Source organism: Triticum urartu, chromosome 7 (assembly GCF_003073215.2).
Source record: "Triticum urartu cultivar G1812 chromosome 7, Tu2.1, whole genome shotgun sequence".
Lineage (NCBI taxonomy): Eukaryota > Viridiplantae > Streptophyta > Magnoliopsida > Poales > Poaceae > Triticum > Triticum urartu.
In genome coordinates this window covers 137,572,408-137,588,158 of record NC_053028.1, presented here as the reverse complement: position 1 = coordinate 137,588,158, position 15,751 = coordinate 137,572,408, and the positions used below count along the sequence as shown (strand labels likewise).

Here is a 15,751-nt window from a genome sequence, read left to right as displayed (position 1 = left end):
AGGTTGATCATGTATTTATAAAATATTAACCAAGCATTTTAAGAAAAAAAATGTTAAACAAGTATTTGAAAAATATTAATCAAGAATTTTTAAAATGTTAAGTGTGTACATTTTTTTTGACCATATATTCGAAAAATGTTAATATTATATTTAAAAATATTTATAAATCATTTTTAAAATGTGATAAAAAGTCTTGACCATGTATTCAAACAATGTTAATCTTGTACTTGAAAAATGTTTACCAAACATTTGCAAAAATGTTAAATGTGTAAACCCACCGACCTAACCCATCTAGTGGGCTAGGTCTGTGAAAGTACCAGCGGCCGAGCGGAAATGTACATCATCGTAAGCCCACCTAACCCAAGCCCACACTACGGCCCACCAGCGACGCGGAACTCGCCGACCCAAACCCGCAGCAAAGCCAGTCACGCAAATCGCGGTCCCGTGCAGCCGCCGTGGCCCTCCTCTCCTGTGGCCGCCGTTGCCGTGCACCACCGCCGCCGCCGCCAGCGCAACCAGGGCAACCCTATCAGCCATTGCGCCGACAGTCACAGCACACCCTAGAATTCACCATCCCGCCGCCGCATGCGCTAGCCCGGGACCTAGCCTGCTCGCGGATCCCTCGTCGCTTCGCCCGACGCGACCCGCGATGCATCGCGCCATGCGGCTGCGCTGCCTCCTGCGCCCTCCGCCGTCTTGCGGTACCGTGCCCCTCGCCACCCCCGCGACCGTCGGCGGTGGCGCCGGGAGATTTGGCGCGCCCGACGGGGCACGGAGGCTGGGTGCGCCGCGCCTGCCCTTCGGCGAAGGGGGGCGGCTCTGCCGGTTCTACAGCTCGAAGGAGGGTGTCGGGAGCGCGGAGACGGCTGCGGGGAGTGGCGGCGGCGGCAGCAACCAGCAGGAGCACGCGCGGCTCGGGGAGAAGGACCAACAGGAGTGGCTTAACGGCGAGCGGTTCGTCACCGGCTGCAAGAGGCGGGAGTCGCCGCTCCTCACCAAACGGGAGCGCTTCCGCAACGAGTTTCTGCGCCGCGCCGTGCCTTGGGAGAAGAGCAGCCTCACGTGGAGCAACTTCCCGTACTACGTCGAGTAAGCACTATGGAACGCAACGCACACCACCTGCTTGGTGTTTTTCCTCCCTAGCGTGGACTAACTCAGTTGCATTTCACCACCTCTCCTTTGTGTTGCAAGTAAGAATGCGAAGCAGCTGCTGACCGAGTGTGTGGCATCACACCTGCGGAACAAGGATGCTACTTTGGAGTACGGTTCTCGGCTGCAGTCGTCCGGTGGGAGGATATTGCTCCAGAGCTTGTCAGGTGTTGTGCAGGAAGGATGACAATTTCTTCCAAATGTGTGCCATTCTGCTTGCATGGATGATGAGATTTTACATTTATTGCAGGAACTGAGCTTTACCGGGAGAGATTGGTAAGAGCGATTGCTCACGAGTTACGCGTACCATTGTTGGTTCTGGACAGCAGTGTTCTAGCTCCATATGTAAGTTAATCTTTGCCTATTTTAAAAGCTTAAGACTGCAGTTCTGTGGGCAAACCTAATGGCTCACCTTGTAGGATAATGGTGAAGATTGTTCAGAGAGTGAGGAAGAGAATGGTCAACCGGAGTCAGAAGATGAAGGCTCAGAATCAGAAGGGGAAGATGAAGATTATAATGAAGCTAAGTCTGGTGAAAGTGACGACGACGAAGTTGGCAAATCAGTGGAGAACCTCAAGAAGTTAGTTCCGCGCACTCTTGAGGAATTTGCCAAGGTGTTTATTTCTGTTATGCTGCCAAATCATATAGTATTAAAACATGACATTTGATAATGCCTGCCATCTTGCTCTTTTATTTTATTTGATTTTACTGAGCGATGTACCTTTACTTTGTATCTATAACAATCTATTTAAAAAATCAGGGGTGGAAGACCTACAAACAAAGAGTTTTTTGCTGCAAAATAGTAAATAGTATAAAAGGCTTAATGTTGATATTAGTGTCTTGTAGTAAATTTCTGATCAGCGATTTTGCGTCTAATAGTGTCAGTCTCATGTGATGGTCTTGTTTCCATCTTTTCTACTGACATGCTAATTAATGTTGAACCCGTTTTCCTCCTTTCTTGTGTTTGCTTCTCATTCTGGCTTACAACTTATACCTTGAGTTCTTGTCTTAGGGAGTTGTTAGTGCGCAAGAAAATTCTTCAGCAGCAGAAGAATCCACCGCTGAGTCGCCTGAAGAAGAGAAAAGGCCTCTCCAAAAAGGTACATAACTAAGTTTTTTTTTTCTTGAGTGGTTTCCCCAATGTTGGCTGCAGATTAGATAACATTGTTAATCATGACACTGATAATTGGTCTTATTTTAGTAAGTAGCCACTTCCCCGCTTGGTGGAACGAACCTACCTATTGCCTGTGGAAGTTACAGGCTAAGCTCTGCCGTAGGTTAATATGTCATGTTATGGGAATTAACTCAGGTCTAATTGCTTGTTAAGTACATGCCCATCTGATAATATTCAATCCCTTCATCTTGAATTATCACATTCTGTTTTTTGTGTGTACAATGTTCTGCATTAGATAAATGGTTGTCAGCCAGATCGTGAACAATGTATATAGCCAGTAGCCAGTTGCATTCTAGTGTTATTCACTTATTCTTTGTCAAGGTAAACCGAAGCTTCACTAGCCACAAAACACTTGAATCATCAACTTCTCTACGCAAACAACTTTCCTCCAAAGTTTAAGACATGTTTGGTTCAGAGACTAAATTTGCCAATATTTGCTACACTTTCTTGCCATACATGGCTAAGGTTTGGCAATCAAAATTGACGCTACACTTTAGGCAATCTTGCCACATTTTTCTGAGTCAATGACACGTGGGGTCTAGATTGCATGAAAAGAATCTTGCCACAAGTGTGGCAGCAAACTAAACAGGGGACTAACTCAGTCAAACTTGCCTAACTTGTGTTGTGGCAGCCTTAGTATGCCAACCAAACACGCCTTTAGCTCTTTGTATTGACAAGAAGTTCAGTACTCCAGCTATTTTATGAGAATGAGGTCAATATAATTCAGCTATACCACTTGCTTAAGTTTCATAGGATTGTACCTATTGGTGAATATGAAATTCAGGCTGGACCATTTTAATACGTACCGTACTCTGTATGAAGACATCACCTACTTTCCTCATCACTGTTTCAGGTGATAGGGTGAAGTATGTTGGAGAGTCAGTGCTTGCTGAAGCAGATCACAGGTACTTGTTGGTAGTTCTGCTCTCCTTTTGGTTTAAGCCACTTTTATCATGATATTTCTTCCTTTCCATTGAACTTCTTTCAACTTATTAGACTCATGTATTGTACCTCACTTGATTTGCTACTTTTAAGGCTAAGCAATACATGTGCCTTTTAGCTGACCATGGCATCATGCATGGATTGATGCATCCATGCACAGACCATCACATGACTGCTATGTGTTATATGATGTGATGAGTTTCACCATGAAGTTCACATATTGTTAGTCCGTTCATGTTGTTGGTTGTCTCACGGTAGGACTGGCCACCTGGGTACTTGCTGATCCAGGTGTATGCATAGTTGCATGTTTGTTCATTTGAGTTCTTGTGTGCGTGTTGTTAGTTCTCTCTGCATGCATGCTTTTGCATTAGTAATGCTGGCGAGGTTGGTGCCTGGTGTCGGGAGGGCATGTAGCACATGTTTGCAGTGTTCATTCTCTGTCATCTAACGTAGCTACGGACCGTCTTACTAATTGAGCTTCTTTCACTTATCATGATGCATATCATCTCTCATATCACAGGGTCATTTTGGGGAAAATACCAACTCAAGAGGGAGCAGCAGAAGCCTTTACCTTTATTAGCGGCAGGTGGGTGGATAAATCTTTTCTTGAATAGATTAAGAAGGCTTGTCTGCATGCCTTATTTCATGTCTGTCTGCATCTTTAGCTTTTCATGCCTTTGGATAGTTGTTATCTACTCCCTCCGTTCCTAAATCTAAGTCTTTTTAGACATTTCAAATGGACTACAACATACCGATGTATGTAGACATATTTTAGAACGTAGATTCACTCATTTTGCTTCACATGTAGTCACTTGTTGGAATCTCTAAAAAGACTTATATTTAGGAACGGAGGGAGTATATGGGTAGATCTAATTTTTGAAGTTTCTCATTTCAACAATATGGGTCAAGAAAAATCTTGTGTTGGAACCATATGTTGTTCGTGGGCATATTCGGAAACTTCTGCAAGTTCTGTTGAATGCTTTGCTGTGCTTATACATATAATTTATGCGTCTTTAGTTTGATTTTTACTATGCTTCTGTTCATCTCAGTAGTCCACGTCGGCATTGTTTCTGATGTATAATGATTTGGTTTCACATTTTTATGTCTTACGATATTGTAAGCTTATCGCTGAACATTCTTAAAATTCACTATTTCCTTATGATTTTTTTTATAATTCAACATTCTTTGAACTGTTAAAATCGCAGAACTTTATCAAATGGACAGCGTGGAGAGATATACGAGATCAATGGTGATCAAGTGGCTGTTTTATTTGACCCTCCTGAGGAGAAGCTGGATGATGGTAAAAATGATGAAGCTAACAAAGAGCAAGATGCTAAACCATCAGTTTGCTGGGTTGACAGTATGTTTCTATTCTGAAGCATCCATATCTACATTCAGCTTGGATACTCTGCAATTTTAACAATGATCTTGTTTTGTAATTTTAGCTCAGGATATTGTGCTTGACCATGACACTGAGGCGGAAGATTGGCATATCGCGATGGAAGCATTTTGTGAGGTAATTTCACACAATATCTTTTGTATGGAACATTTTTTTCTTGACATTTCTTGTCTTTGTGCATGCATACATTTGAATAGCTTTGACCACCATTCTATGCTGGGTACACTTGGTGTTATGCTTGTGTGCTGCAATTGCAGTGTCCATTCCATCTGGTCTGCTCAGTAAACTTACCTCTTCTGGATTCCCTTTGCTTGTACAAATAGGCACTGCCATCTCTTCAACCAGCCATTGTTTACTTTCCAGACAGTTCACAATGGCTTTCTAGGGCAGTTCCAAAATCAAATCGCAGAGAGTTTATCGAAAAGGTAGAGGAAATGTTTGACCAGCTTAATGGACCTTTAGTGTTGATATGTGGGCAGAACATACTCGAGGCAGCACCCAAGGATAAAGATCCAGTAAGCAATAGAAACTCATCTAGTCGCATTCTCACCTTCTTGCATTCTATTATATATATTTCTTTTCTTACTTTTGTTATGAATAAATACAGAAGGCGCTGATGTTTCACAATCTCTCTCGCCTGTCTCCACTGGTAATTTCTTGCTAATCTATACAAGAATATGTGTTTGTTTCGTAGTTTCTCTCTGTTATAACTGATTGAGAAAACATCCTCATTCTCCCATCTAGCTTTTTAATTGTCTCTTGTGCTCATCTAGCCATCTAGGTATTAGTTATGGCACAGTATGTGGCTAGTTTATTGCATCTATGAGGTCTTCAAACTGAAGAGACCTGCAAAAGTATCATGCTATTTTCCCTTGCTCTTTTGTATCCTCATTTGGCCGTTCCCTCATTTGTTTTGTGTTACCAGTGGTGGGTAACTCTGGGAGTGAAAGAAACTTTAGCATTGATAACATGTATACATTGCTTAACCTAACCTGCTAAATATTCCCATGGGCTCTGTTCATTGTGCTCATCCCACATTATTAGCATAGAGTAAGGGATAGGTTTGATATAGCTGGATAAGTTAGCAGTTGACCGCTTGGTATGCTAGCTTGCGTGACCTCACATCATTTTTATTTTTGAAGAAAATTCAAAAGCAATCCCATATATGCTTAGTCCCTGTGCCAGATCAAGGTGAGAGTAAGTGCAACATTATAAGCCTGCTAGCAAGCAAGGCCTGGCCAGACCTGGTCGAAACAATGTTTGTCTTAGCTGATCCAGGTTGGCCGGCCTTACCAGGTGCCCAACTCCAGACAGGTCTGGCAAAGACTGCCTGGTGGCAGGTTGCTGTTATTGTACTGCACTGCACTAAACTGTAGATAGTTGCATAGAACGATTAACAAATCTACAGTTGGTTGCAGAGAATTGTTATCAAATCTAGTTGGTTGCAGAGAATAATTATCAAATCTAGTAAAATATTGCTGTCACAACTATCAGAAGAGTCTTGCCGTAAGTTTATATGTCAAAAACTAGCATAATGGAAGTGCTTTTATGAAGCCACCACGATTTAAATGCACCCTCCAAAATCGGCAATGCTTTTCATTGTTAACCTAACAAATGCTCTACCTTAGCGAAGTAGGTAGAAAACATAATTGGGTCATTCTCTGCCTTGTTGCATGATGTTCTGCAGTCGAATTTACATTGTTCCTGTGAGCTACTTTTCTTTGCAATAATGTCTTGGAGAGTTGGTTTCATTTATGGTGGGATTGCCATAGCAATGGCTAAAAATTTGTACTTGGTTGAAATTTGTATTTTTCAGACATCATCCTTGAAGAGGCTGGTAGGGGGACTACAAGGGCGGAAGCCTTCAAAGTCCAATGGCATAACGAAACTCTTCGGAAATAAATTCTATATTCCTTTACCAAAGGTAAGTTTACACTATTTTAGTCTCCAAAAGTACTATTATGTTATTCAGTGTTGATTGCACTCTCCTGCTGATCTGAAAACGTACAAACTACAAGCCCTCCTAGTTTGGACGATGCTGTTATCTTTACAGCTGTGTGATACTTCTTTTTATGTTCAGGATGATGAGCAACTGAGAGTTTTCAATAACCAGATTGCAGAGGACAAAAAAATAATCGTTTCAAGGCATAACCTTGTAGAATTGCACAAGGTATTGGAAGAACTATTTGAGCTCTAATCAGTAGATTTAGTCAGTTGCTTTTCATTTCCATTACTTGACCAGTTGACCTACATATGACAACGACTGATTCGCTTCCCCAAGTGCTTGCGTGTAAGTTCTGACATGTAAATGCAGGTGCTTGAAGATCATGGGCTATCATGTGAAAATCTGTTGCATGTGAAGTTAGAGAGCATTATTCTGACGAAGCAAAGTAAGTCTGCTAACCGGACCCATATTATGATGCATATCCCTTTTTCCTGAATCATGGTTGCCAGTGCTGCTTATGTGCGAATAGATCATATCAAAGTTTGGATTAAACAATGCCCGGCTTCAAGTTTATTGGTGCACATGATTATTGTTCTGGTGTTTGGGTGGCATACTAGCATGCATTTTCATTTATTGATCCTACGGTAGTTCTAACTCAACATTGCTATTCTTGTTAAGGAACCTTTGTTTGCACTGTGCATATTGATCCCAGTTGAACTGCAACTGGAGTACATGACCAGTGCTCAGTCCGTGCGCATGGGCCCAAAATTTTGAAGTTGCATCACCTTATGATTGGCATTATAAGCTAAATAAAATTAATACTCCCTCGTAATGAATGTAACACCTCTCACCTGTCTTAAGTACAACCTTTTATTTCAGCTTATAGATTCCTCTAGTCTGCTCTGGACTTTCTCTTTCTCTGCCTTCCTTTTCCCTACGAATCCTCCATATTCCTACCATATCCCCCGTTCCTCTCCAGCTGACCGCTGGCATAGCTAACGGCAATGGGTCTACTTTGTATACAGTTTTACTAGTTGATCTAGTTTTTAGGCTACTGGTTTTTGTGTTCGAGGTTACTCCTCCCAGTGTGGAGTTGTTTTTCCCTTGTTGATTTTAGTGTTTATCATCATAGCTCGGCACCTTTGGATCTGGGCAGCGACATGGGTTAATAATCCACAGGCGTCAACTTCTCTGTCTGTTTCTCCTTCCTTCGTTCTTTAGTTGAATTCTAGATCTGAACTACCTAGGGTTTACACTGGATGCTCCTTACCATCTTCAATCATCAATCTCTGGTCACTGTGGTTGGAGTCCCCAACATCATCGGTATACAATGGTGTAGGATGCAGCTGCATGGCATGCCACCTTGTTTACACGACTTGTCGTTGGCGATCACCAAAGTTCCTCCATCAGTCCTAAATGGCAATCGGGCCAAGGAGACCCTCTCCTCATTTCTCAATCCTTACTTGCTGAAATGCTGCAGTTGCTAGATCCAACCACAATATCGTGGTCAACAAGCTGCAACAGCCATCCCTTGCCAGATGTATCCTCGAAATATGTTTGTATTTGTTTTCTCGTTGCTGCAGGTGCTTGTGGGTGTATGACTGCATGATGATGAACTTTCATCACACCATCAAAGAACTTAAAGCGTCTTAAGTTGGAGCAGGACAGTTACTTGCTGCACGCATTTGTAATTTTGTATGTGGATGCAGGAGCGGAGAAGGTCATTGGATGGGCTAGAAGTCACTATTTGTCGTCAGCGATTAATCCTTCCATAAAGGGTGACAAGCTAGTCATTCCCCGTGAGAGGTGTTCCCTCAGTTGTCTGGGCATTCAGTTGTATCTATGGCTGGGCACTGACTGTTGATATCTTTTCTTCTTTGATTGAAGTCTGGACCTAGCAATCGAGAGGCTAAGGGAGCTGGAGGCTTCAACTAAGTCACTTTCTGAAAACATGAAGGTAATTTAAGTTGTTTGGTTGTTCCTTGGAGTTAACCATGCCTGTTCTTATGTAGCAAGATTATGCTGTGATGATGTCCAACCTCAAAGAGTGTCTTGCTGCAGATGTTGGCAAAAGATGAATTTGAGCGCAATTTCATATCAGCAGTTGTACCTCCCCATGAAATTGGAGTTAAATTTGAAGATATTGGCGCTCTTGAGGATGTCAAGAAGACACTGGATGAACTTGTTACTCTTCCAATGAGGAGACCAGAGCTTTTCTCGCGTGGGAACTTGCTAAGGGTAATAATGCTTTCCGTTTGCATTTTCATATGTACCTGTAGCATTTTGGGCTTCATAATACCGAATTTGACCCCTTGTTCCATATGGGCTTACAAACTACTGTGACTGCCAATTTATAGCCAGGCAACATTGAATTAGTATCCCAACACAGAAAGAACCTTAGTTTTATCTTTAATTCCTAACTTCTAAATAAAAAAGGTACTTGTGATTTTCATGGGGTGTTTGGTGCTATGCCGCTGGAAGTTTGTTTAGTGCTCAGCTAATACTCAATGTTACCCGATGTTGTTTTATAGTTAATGATTACGGAGATTTTAGCAGAGGTTTTCCTGTGGATGTCTACTAAAGCAGAGAAAAGAAAATCCTAAACGTACATAATTGGTCCTCTAGTCTAGTGAGTTGGAATTTTTTTAGTGAGCCAGCACTAGCATTGCAAGTCTGCAGTAGATGAAACAATGGATCGGGTTGCTATCCTTAACCAAGCCTCAGGCTAGAGAGTTTTCCTTTTTCCTACAGTAATTTCATTCCTGATATCCAATACCAACAACAACAAACAACAACAACAAAGCCTTTAGTCCCAAACAAGTTGGGGTAGGCTAGAGGTGAAACCCATAAGATCTCGCAACCAACTCATGGCTCTGGCACATGGATAGCAAGCTTCCACGCACCCCTGTCCATAGCTAGCTCTTTGGTGATACTCCAATCCTTCAGGTCTCTCTTAACGGACTCCTCCCATGTCAAATTCGGTCTACCCCGCCCTCTCTTGACATTCTCCGCACGCTTTAGCCGTCCACTATGCACCGGAGCTTCTGGAGGCCTGCGCTGAATATGCCCAAACCATCTCCGACGATGTTGGACAAGCTTCTCTTCAATTGGTGCTACCCCAACTCTATCTCGTATATCATCATTCCGGACTTGATCCTCCCTCGTGTGGCCACACATCCATCTCAACATATGCATCTCCGCCACACCTAACTGTTGAACATGTCGCCTTTTAGTCGGCCAACACTCAGCGCCATACAACATTGCGGGTCGGACCGCCGTCCTGTAGAACTTGCCTTTTAGCTTTTGTGGCACTCTCTTGTCACAGAGAATGCCAGAAGCTTGGCGCCACTTCATCCATCCGGCTTTGATTCGATGGTTCACATCTTCATCAATACCCCCATCCTCCTGCAGCATTGACCCCAAATACCGAAAGGTGTCCTTCTGAGGTACCACCTGGCCATCAAGGCTAACCTCCTCCTCACACTTAGTAGTATTGAAACCGCACATCATGTACTCGGTTTTAGTTCTACTAAGCCTAAACCCTTTCGATTCCAAGGTTTGTCTCCATAACTCAACTTCCTATTTACCCCCGTCCGACTATCGTCAACTAGCACCACATCATCCGCAAAGAGCATACACCATGGGATATCTCCTTGTATATCCCTTGTGACCTCATCCATCACCAATGCAAAAAGATAAGGGCTCAAAGCTGACCCCTGATGCAGTCCTATCTTGATCGGGAAGTCATCAGTGTCGACATCACTTGTTCGAACACTTGTCACAACATTATCGTACATGTCCTTGATGAGGGTAATGTACTTTGCTGGGACTTTGTGTTTCTCCAAGGCCCACCACATGACATTCCGCAGTATCTTATCATAGGCCTTCTCCAAGTCAATGAACACCATATGCAAGTCCTTCTTTTGCTCCCTATATCTCTCCATAAGTTGTCGTACCAAGAAAATGGCTTCCATGGTCGACCTCCCAGGCATGAAACCAAACTGATTTTTGGTCACGCTTGTCATTCTTCTTAAGCGGTGCTCAATGACTCTCCCATAGCTTCATTGTATGGCTCATCAGCTTAATTCCATGGTAATTAGTACAACTCTGAACATCCCCCTTGTTCTTGAAGATTGGTACTAATATACTCCGTCTCCGTTCTTCTGGCATCTTGTTTGCCCGAAAAATGAGGTTGAAAAGCTTGGTTAGCCATACTATCGCTATGTCCCCGAGACCTTTCCACACCTCAATGGGGATACAATCAGGGCCCATCGCCTTGCCTCCTTTCATCCTTTTTAAAGCCTCCTTGACCTCAGACTCCTGGATTCGCCGCACAAAACGCATGCTGGTCTCATCAAAGGAGTCGTCCAGTTTAATGGTAGAACTCTCATTCTCCCCATTGAACAGCTTGTCGAAGTACTCCCGCCATCTATGCTTAATCTCCTCGTCCTTCACCAAGAGTTGGCCTGCTCTGTCCTTGATGCATTTGACTTGGCCAATATCCCTCGTCTTCCTCTCTCGGATCTTGGCCATCTTATAGATGTCCCTTTCACCTTCCTTCGTGCCTAACCGTTGGTAGAGGTCCTCATATGCCCGACCCCTTGCTTCACCAACAGCTCGCTTTGCGGCCTTCTTCGCCATCTTGTACTTCTCTATGTTGTCTGCACTCCTATCCAGGTATAGGCGTTTGAAGCAATCTTTCTTCTCTTTAACGCCTTCTGGACATCATCATTCCACCACCAGGTATCCTTATCTTCGCTTCTCCTTCCCCTGGACACTCCAAGCTCCTCCGAGGCCACCTTACGAATGCAAGTCGCCATCTTCGTCCACACATTGTTCGCATCTCCTCCTTCCTCCCAAGGGCCCTCCTTAATGACCCTCTCCTTGAACGCTAGAGCTACCTCCCCCTTGAGCTTCCACCACTTCATTCTAGCGACTTTGGCACGCTTATCCCGCTGGACACGAATCCGAAAGCGGAAGTCAGCAACCACCAGCTTATGCTGGGGTACAACACTCTCTCCAGGTATCACCTTACAGTCTAGGCACGCACGCCTATCTTCTCTTCTCGAGAGGATGAAATCAATCTGGCTAGAGTGTTGGCCACTACTAAAAGTCACCCGATGTGATTCTCTCTTTCTAAAGAGGGTGTTAGCTACAATCATGTTGTAGGCTAGAGCAAAGCTTAAGACATCTTCTCCTTCTTGATTCCTGATGCCATAGCCAAAGCCCCCGTGTGCCCCTTCAAAACCTGTGTTAGATGTACCCACGTGGCCATTGAGGTCTCCTCCTATGAAGAGCTTCTCACCAATCGGTACACTCCTAACCATGTCTTCCAGGCCTTCCCAGAACTCCCTCTTGGTGTTCTCATTGTGGCCTACTTGCGGGGCATACGCGCTGATAACATTGAGAACCAAGTCCTCAACTACCAGCTTGACCAGGATAATCCGGTCCCCACGTCTCTTGACGTCTACCACTCCATACTTGAGGCTCTTGTTGATCAAGATGCCTACGCCATTTCTGTTTGCAGCCGTCCCTGTGTACCACAGCTTGAAGCCGGTATCCTCCACCTCCTTCGCCTGATATCCAATACCATTAACAGTAAATATTACATGCTTATAACTTCATGCTTTAGGGATTCAGGATAAATTGCTGTAGCTGTACTAATGTGATGCCATTTTATGCCATACAACACAACTCAACTTCATAAATCAAGCTCCTCCATGCAAAAACACTGCTAGAATTCTTACAGCACTTCCTATAAAATAAGAATATCTCTGAAGAAACGTCTAAATCTTAGTTTGCTTTCTTAGATGTGTACTTCTGTATGCATATCTTTATGTTTTTCATAGTTGTATGTTTAACATGATGTATCTGTATGGACCTTTGTTCAGCCTTGCAAAGGAATATTGCTTTTTGGGCCTCCTGGAACTGGAAAAACTCTTTTGGCAAAGGCACTTGCGACAGAAGCTGGAGCAAATTTTATCAGCATAACTGGTTCTAGTCTCACGTCGAAGGTAAATTTATTTGAATTCGGCGTATAGGAGTTATATTATGTGACAACTGAATGGAATGTTAATGATGAATTGCTTCTATATTACCTGAAGAGTCCGTTCTCCTATTCGACCATATCCTGCACCAATTTTATGTTTTTTCAGTTCACAAAAAATTGCGTGGTTAGCTCCCTCGGCCCCTCCTGTATCGAATGTACTGTTAGTTGCGGACTGATAGCAGCATACCTGAAGCAACCAGAACACTTCGTTGGATGTGTAATACAGCAATACTGGACATTATCTTTGTAAACAAAGACTGGCAGTAACCATTTATGGTTTTGTCAGATTGCACTAGTCTGCCACCTTTCCATGTAATATGCTGGTACTATAGTGATAGTCAAATCTCTCTATTCAGCACTGCATTGATCTACAGTTTCTCCCCGCTGCGAGTGCGGCCTGCTGCTTTACATGAAACAATGAAGCCAAATATCGAAGTTCATCTCTTGTGTGAATTTTCTTTTCCTGGAATGTATCCATTATTTGACAACTTTAATTCACTTCCATCATTTTCTGTCAACAGTGGTTTGGAGACGGTGAGAAGCTCACCAAAGCCCTTTTCTCGTTTGCAAGTCGGCTAGCTCCTGTTATCATATTTGTGGATGAGGTGAGTTTTCATTTGATCAAACATACTGAAGTAGGTGTTTTATATTCAGGACGGCATCCTTATCATTTTGACAGGTCATGCGGAATCTCCTGACCCATACAATTTTGATTTGCTAATGGTAGGTTGACAGCTTACTTGGTGCAAGGGGTGGTGCAATGGAGCATGAAGCAACGAGAAGGATGCGCAATGAATTTATGGCAGCTTGGGATGGTCTAAGGTCCAAAGACAGTCAAAGGATCCTTATTCTTGGTGCAACAAACCGTCCATTTGATCTAGATGACGCTGTAATACGTCGTTTGCCTAGGAGGTAAAATCTGCATTGATGTGCTTGTGCTGTGCATGGGAAAATATTATTTTGGCTCGAGTGACTTAAATGTGATGATATGTCAACATGACCTGCAGGATATACGTGGACCTTCCGGATGCGCAGAATAGGATGAAAATTCTCAAGATATTACTTGCCAAAGAAAACATAGAATCTGAATTTGGATTTGACGAACTAGCCGATGCAACAGAAGGTTACTCTGGGAGTGACTTGAAGGTATCATGCTCAAGCCATCCACAGCTGTTCTATTCTTCTCCCTCGCGTACCAAATTGTCTGCTGTCCACTTCACCTATGTGTAACTCGTTTGGTGCATTTTCTGCAGAACCTATGCGTAGCTGCAGCATACAGGCCAGTTCATGAACTGCTAGAAGAAGAAAAGAAGGTGGCATTTCCTTGCTTTTAGTATTACTTGTTGCATTCTAAGTTTATTCACCATGGATCTTCCTCTTGATGTCTTTGCTCACCTGGTTGCCACCTTCTCTTAGGGGGCTGTGGGCAGTACGAAAACTTCTTTGAGGTCCTTAAAGTTGGATGACTTTGTCCAAGCGAAAGCCAAGGTAAACAGAAACCAACTGTCTGTTGACTGTGCTGTGCACTCCCGAGGATATTTAACGTTTCATGTTTGATTGTTTTCATTTTTGCTGTGCAGGTGAGCCCATCTGTTGCCTTCGATGCCACAACCATGAACGAGCTAAGAAAATGGAACGAACAGTACGGAGAAGGCGGCAGCAGGAGCAAATCGCCATTCGGGTTCGGCAGCTAACATGATTCCGGTAGCAATTTTGCCACACTGTATCACTTGTAGTACCAATGTGCTCCGATTTAGCCATAGGGAGTCAGATCAGCGATAGCGCTATTCCTTTGAAACTCTGATGTCCACCTTTTGCGGTTTTGCCTGTAGCGTCCACTCTGCTCCTTTCTCCACTTTTCGGTACACACCTAGAGCCCTATTTGAGCGGTACTACGGTGGCCCTGTTTCGTTGAGAAACACGCCTGACGAACACGGAAGTTTCCTGAGCCTGTGATGGCAGTGATACACGGGGTCGCCCATTTATTTGTGTTGTACACCGTTGCCGCCGAGGCCTGATCAAAATGTAAATAGATCCAGAAATTTTTGCACCCAGAACAGCTGACGGTGTACGTCTGTAAAATAAACCACATATTCTGTTGCTTCGTTTCAACTGTTTATTTTTTTCCTGACTGGATAATGATTTCTGCACAAGTGTCTGCTTAAGGGTAAGCCAAACGTGCTTTTATTTCTTGTGTTCCACATTTATATTGCCTCTGCTGCTGCTGTCGCTTCTTAACCGCCTGGGTACGTTTCGGCTCGGTTCTACGCCGGGCAAGAGATGGCGCTTGGTACGTTTGTCCCTTCCTGGTTCCTGTCTTTAACCGGCAAATAGTGTGGCTCCTCCTATATTTTTCAAAATTTTCGTCGTAGTACGCTAACTTGACCTAAGTCGGCACGTTCTACTAGCAATTTATTTTCTGCAGCGGACACCTTTTTGTGCATGGGCGTGCATGGCAGCATGCACCCCGTATACAAGCGCTGATGGGCGTCATCAGATCGAACCAAAATCTCTTCTCTGCTGGCACGGTACGAACTTATACAACAGAAAACAACACAACATATGAGAAGGGATCGCAACTTTTTGCCCACCCCCCTCTCACCGTACCATGGGCTGTTTGGTATCTAGCCATATTTTGACACATCAAGTTAGGCGGATGTTTGGTTCTACCATACCCAAAGCAAGTTTTTTTTGTGAGAAATAAGCAAGGGATAAGTTAGGTGTGACATGATTCCTTGAGGCAAGTCAAAATCTGGCTAAGAATTTGAGCGTTAGGTTAAACAAGTTTGACAGACATAATGTGGCGAGCTATGACAAAGTTAGCCACCAACCAAACATGCCCGCTCAAGTGCCATGAAGCAGGTTCAGATGAAGCTTGAGGTGTGCCATCGAGTGTTGACTAAAGAGTTGGTGTCTTGGGAAACAGGAAGGAAGTGGAAAGAGAGATGAAACAGGAAGGTGGAAGTGAGAATAAAGCTGAAACTATTCACATAAGACCAACAACTACGATATGTTGGATTGGAAGAAAATAACTATGTTTAGTACAACTTGGGGTTTTATTTTAGGTGAAGACCACCAACCATGTGCAGTTTT

At 43.5% G+C, this 15,751-nt stretch overlaps 1 protein-coding gene across 2 annotated transcripts; it reads left to right on the top strand.

Moving 5' to 3' along the window:
• The first annotated feature begins 425 nt into the window (after window positions 1–425).
• On the top strand, window positions 426–14,804 carry LOC125521135. Of its 2 annotated transcripts, XM_048686178.1 has the most exons (25): window positions 426–1,089; window positions 1,192–1,316; window positions 1,400–1,494; window positions 1,569–1,763; window positions 2,162–2,249; window positions 3,177–3,228; window positions 3,786–3,851; window positions 4,471–4,625; window positions 4,711–4,781; window positions 4,988–5,179; window positions 5,272–5,313; window positions 6,481–6,588; window positions 6,745–6,834; window positions 6,979–7,054; window positions 8,319–8,415; window positions 8,497–8,566; window positions 8,671–8,847; window positions 12,501–12,623; window positions 13,180–13,263; window positions 13,386–13,570; window positions 13,666–13,804; window positions 13,912–13,971; window positions 14,075–14,146; window positions 14,239–14,362; window positions 14,491–14,804. In XM_048686178.1, the coding sequence occupies exons 1-24, from the start codon at window positions 650–652 to the stop codon at window positions 14,350–14,352; spliced, it is 2,916 nt and encodes a 971-aa protein (XP_048542135.1). In that variant the 5' UTR covers window positions 426–649; the 3' UTR covers window positions 14,353–14,362; window positions 14,491–14,804. The 2 variants fall into 2 exon arrangements, with proteins under 2 accessions (XP_048542135.1, XP_048542134.1); XM_048686177.1 differs by having other exon boundaries at window positions 14,239–14,804.
• Window positions 14,805–15,751: the final 947 nt, after the last annotated feature.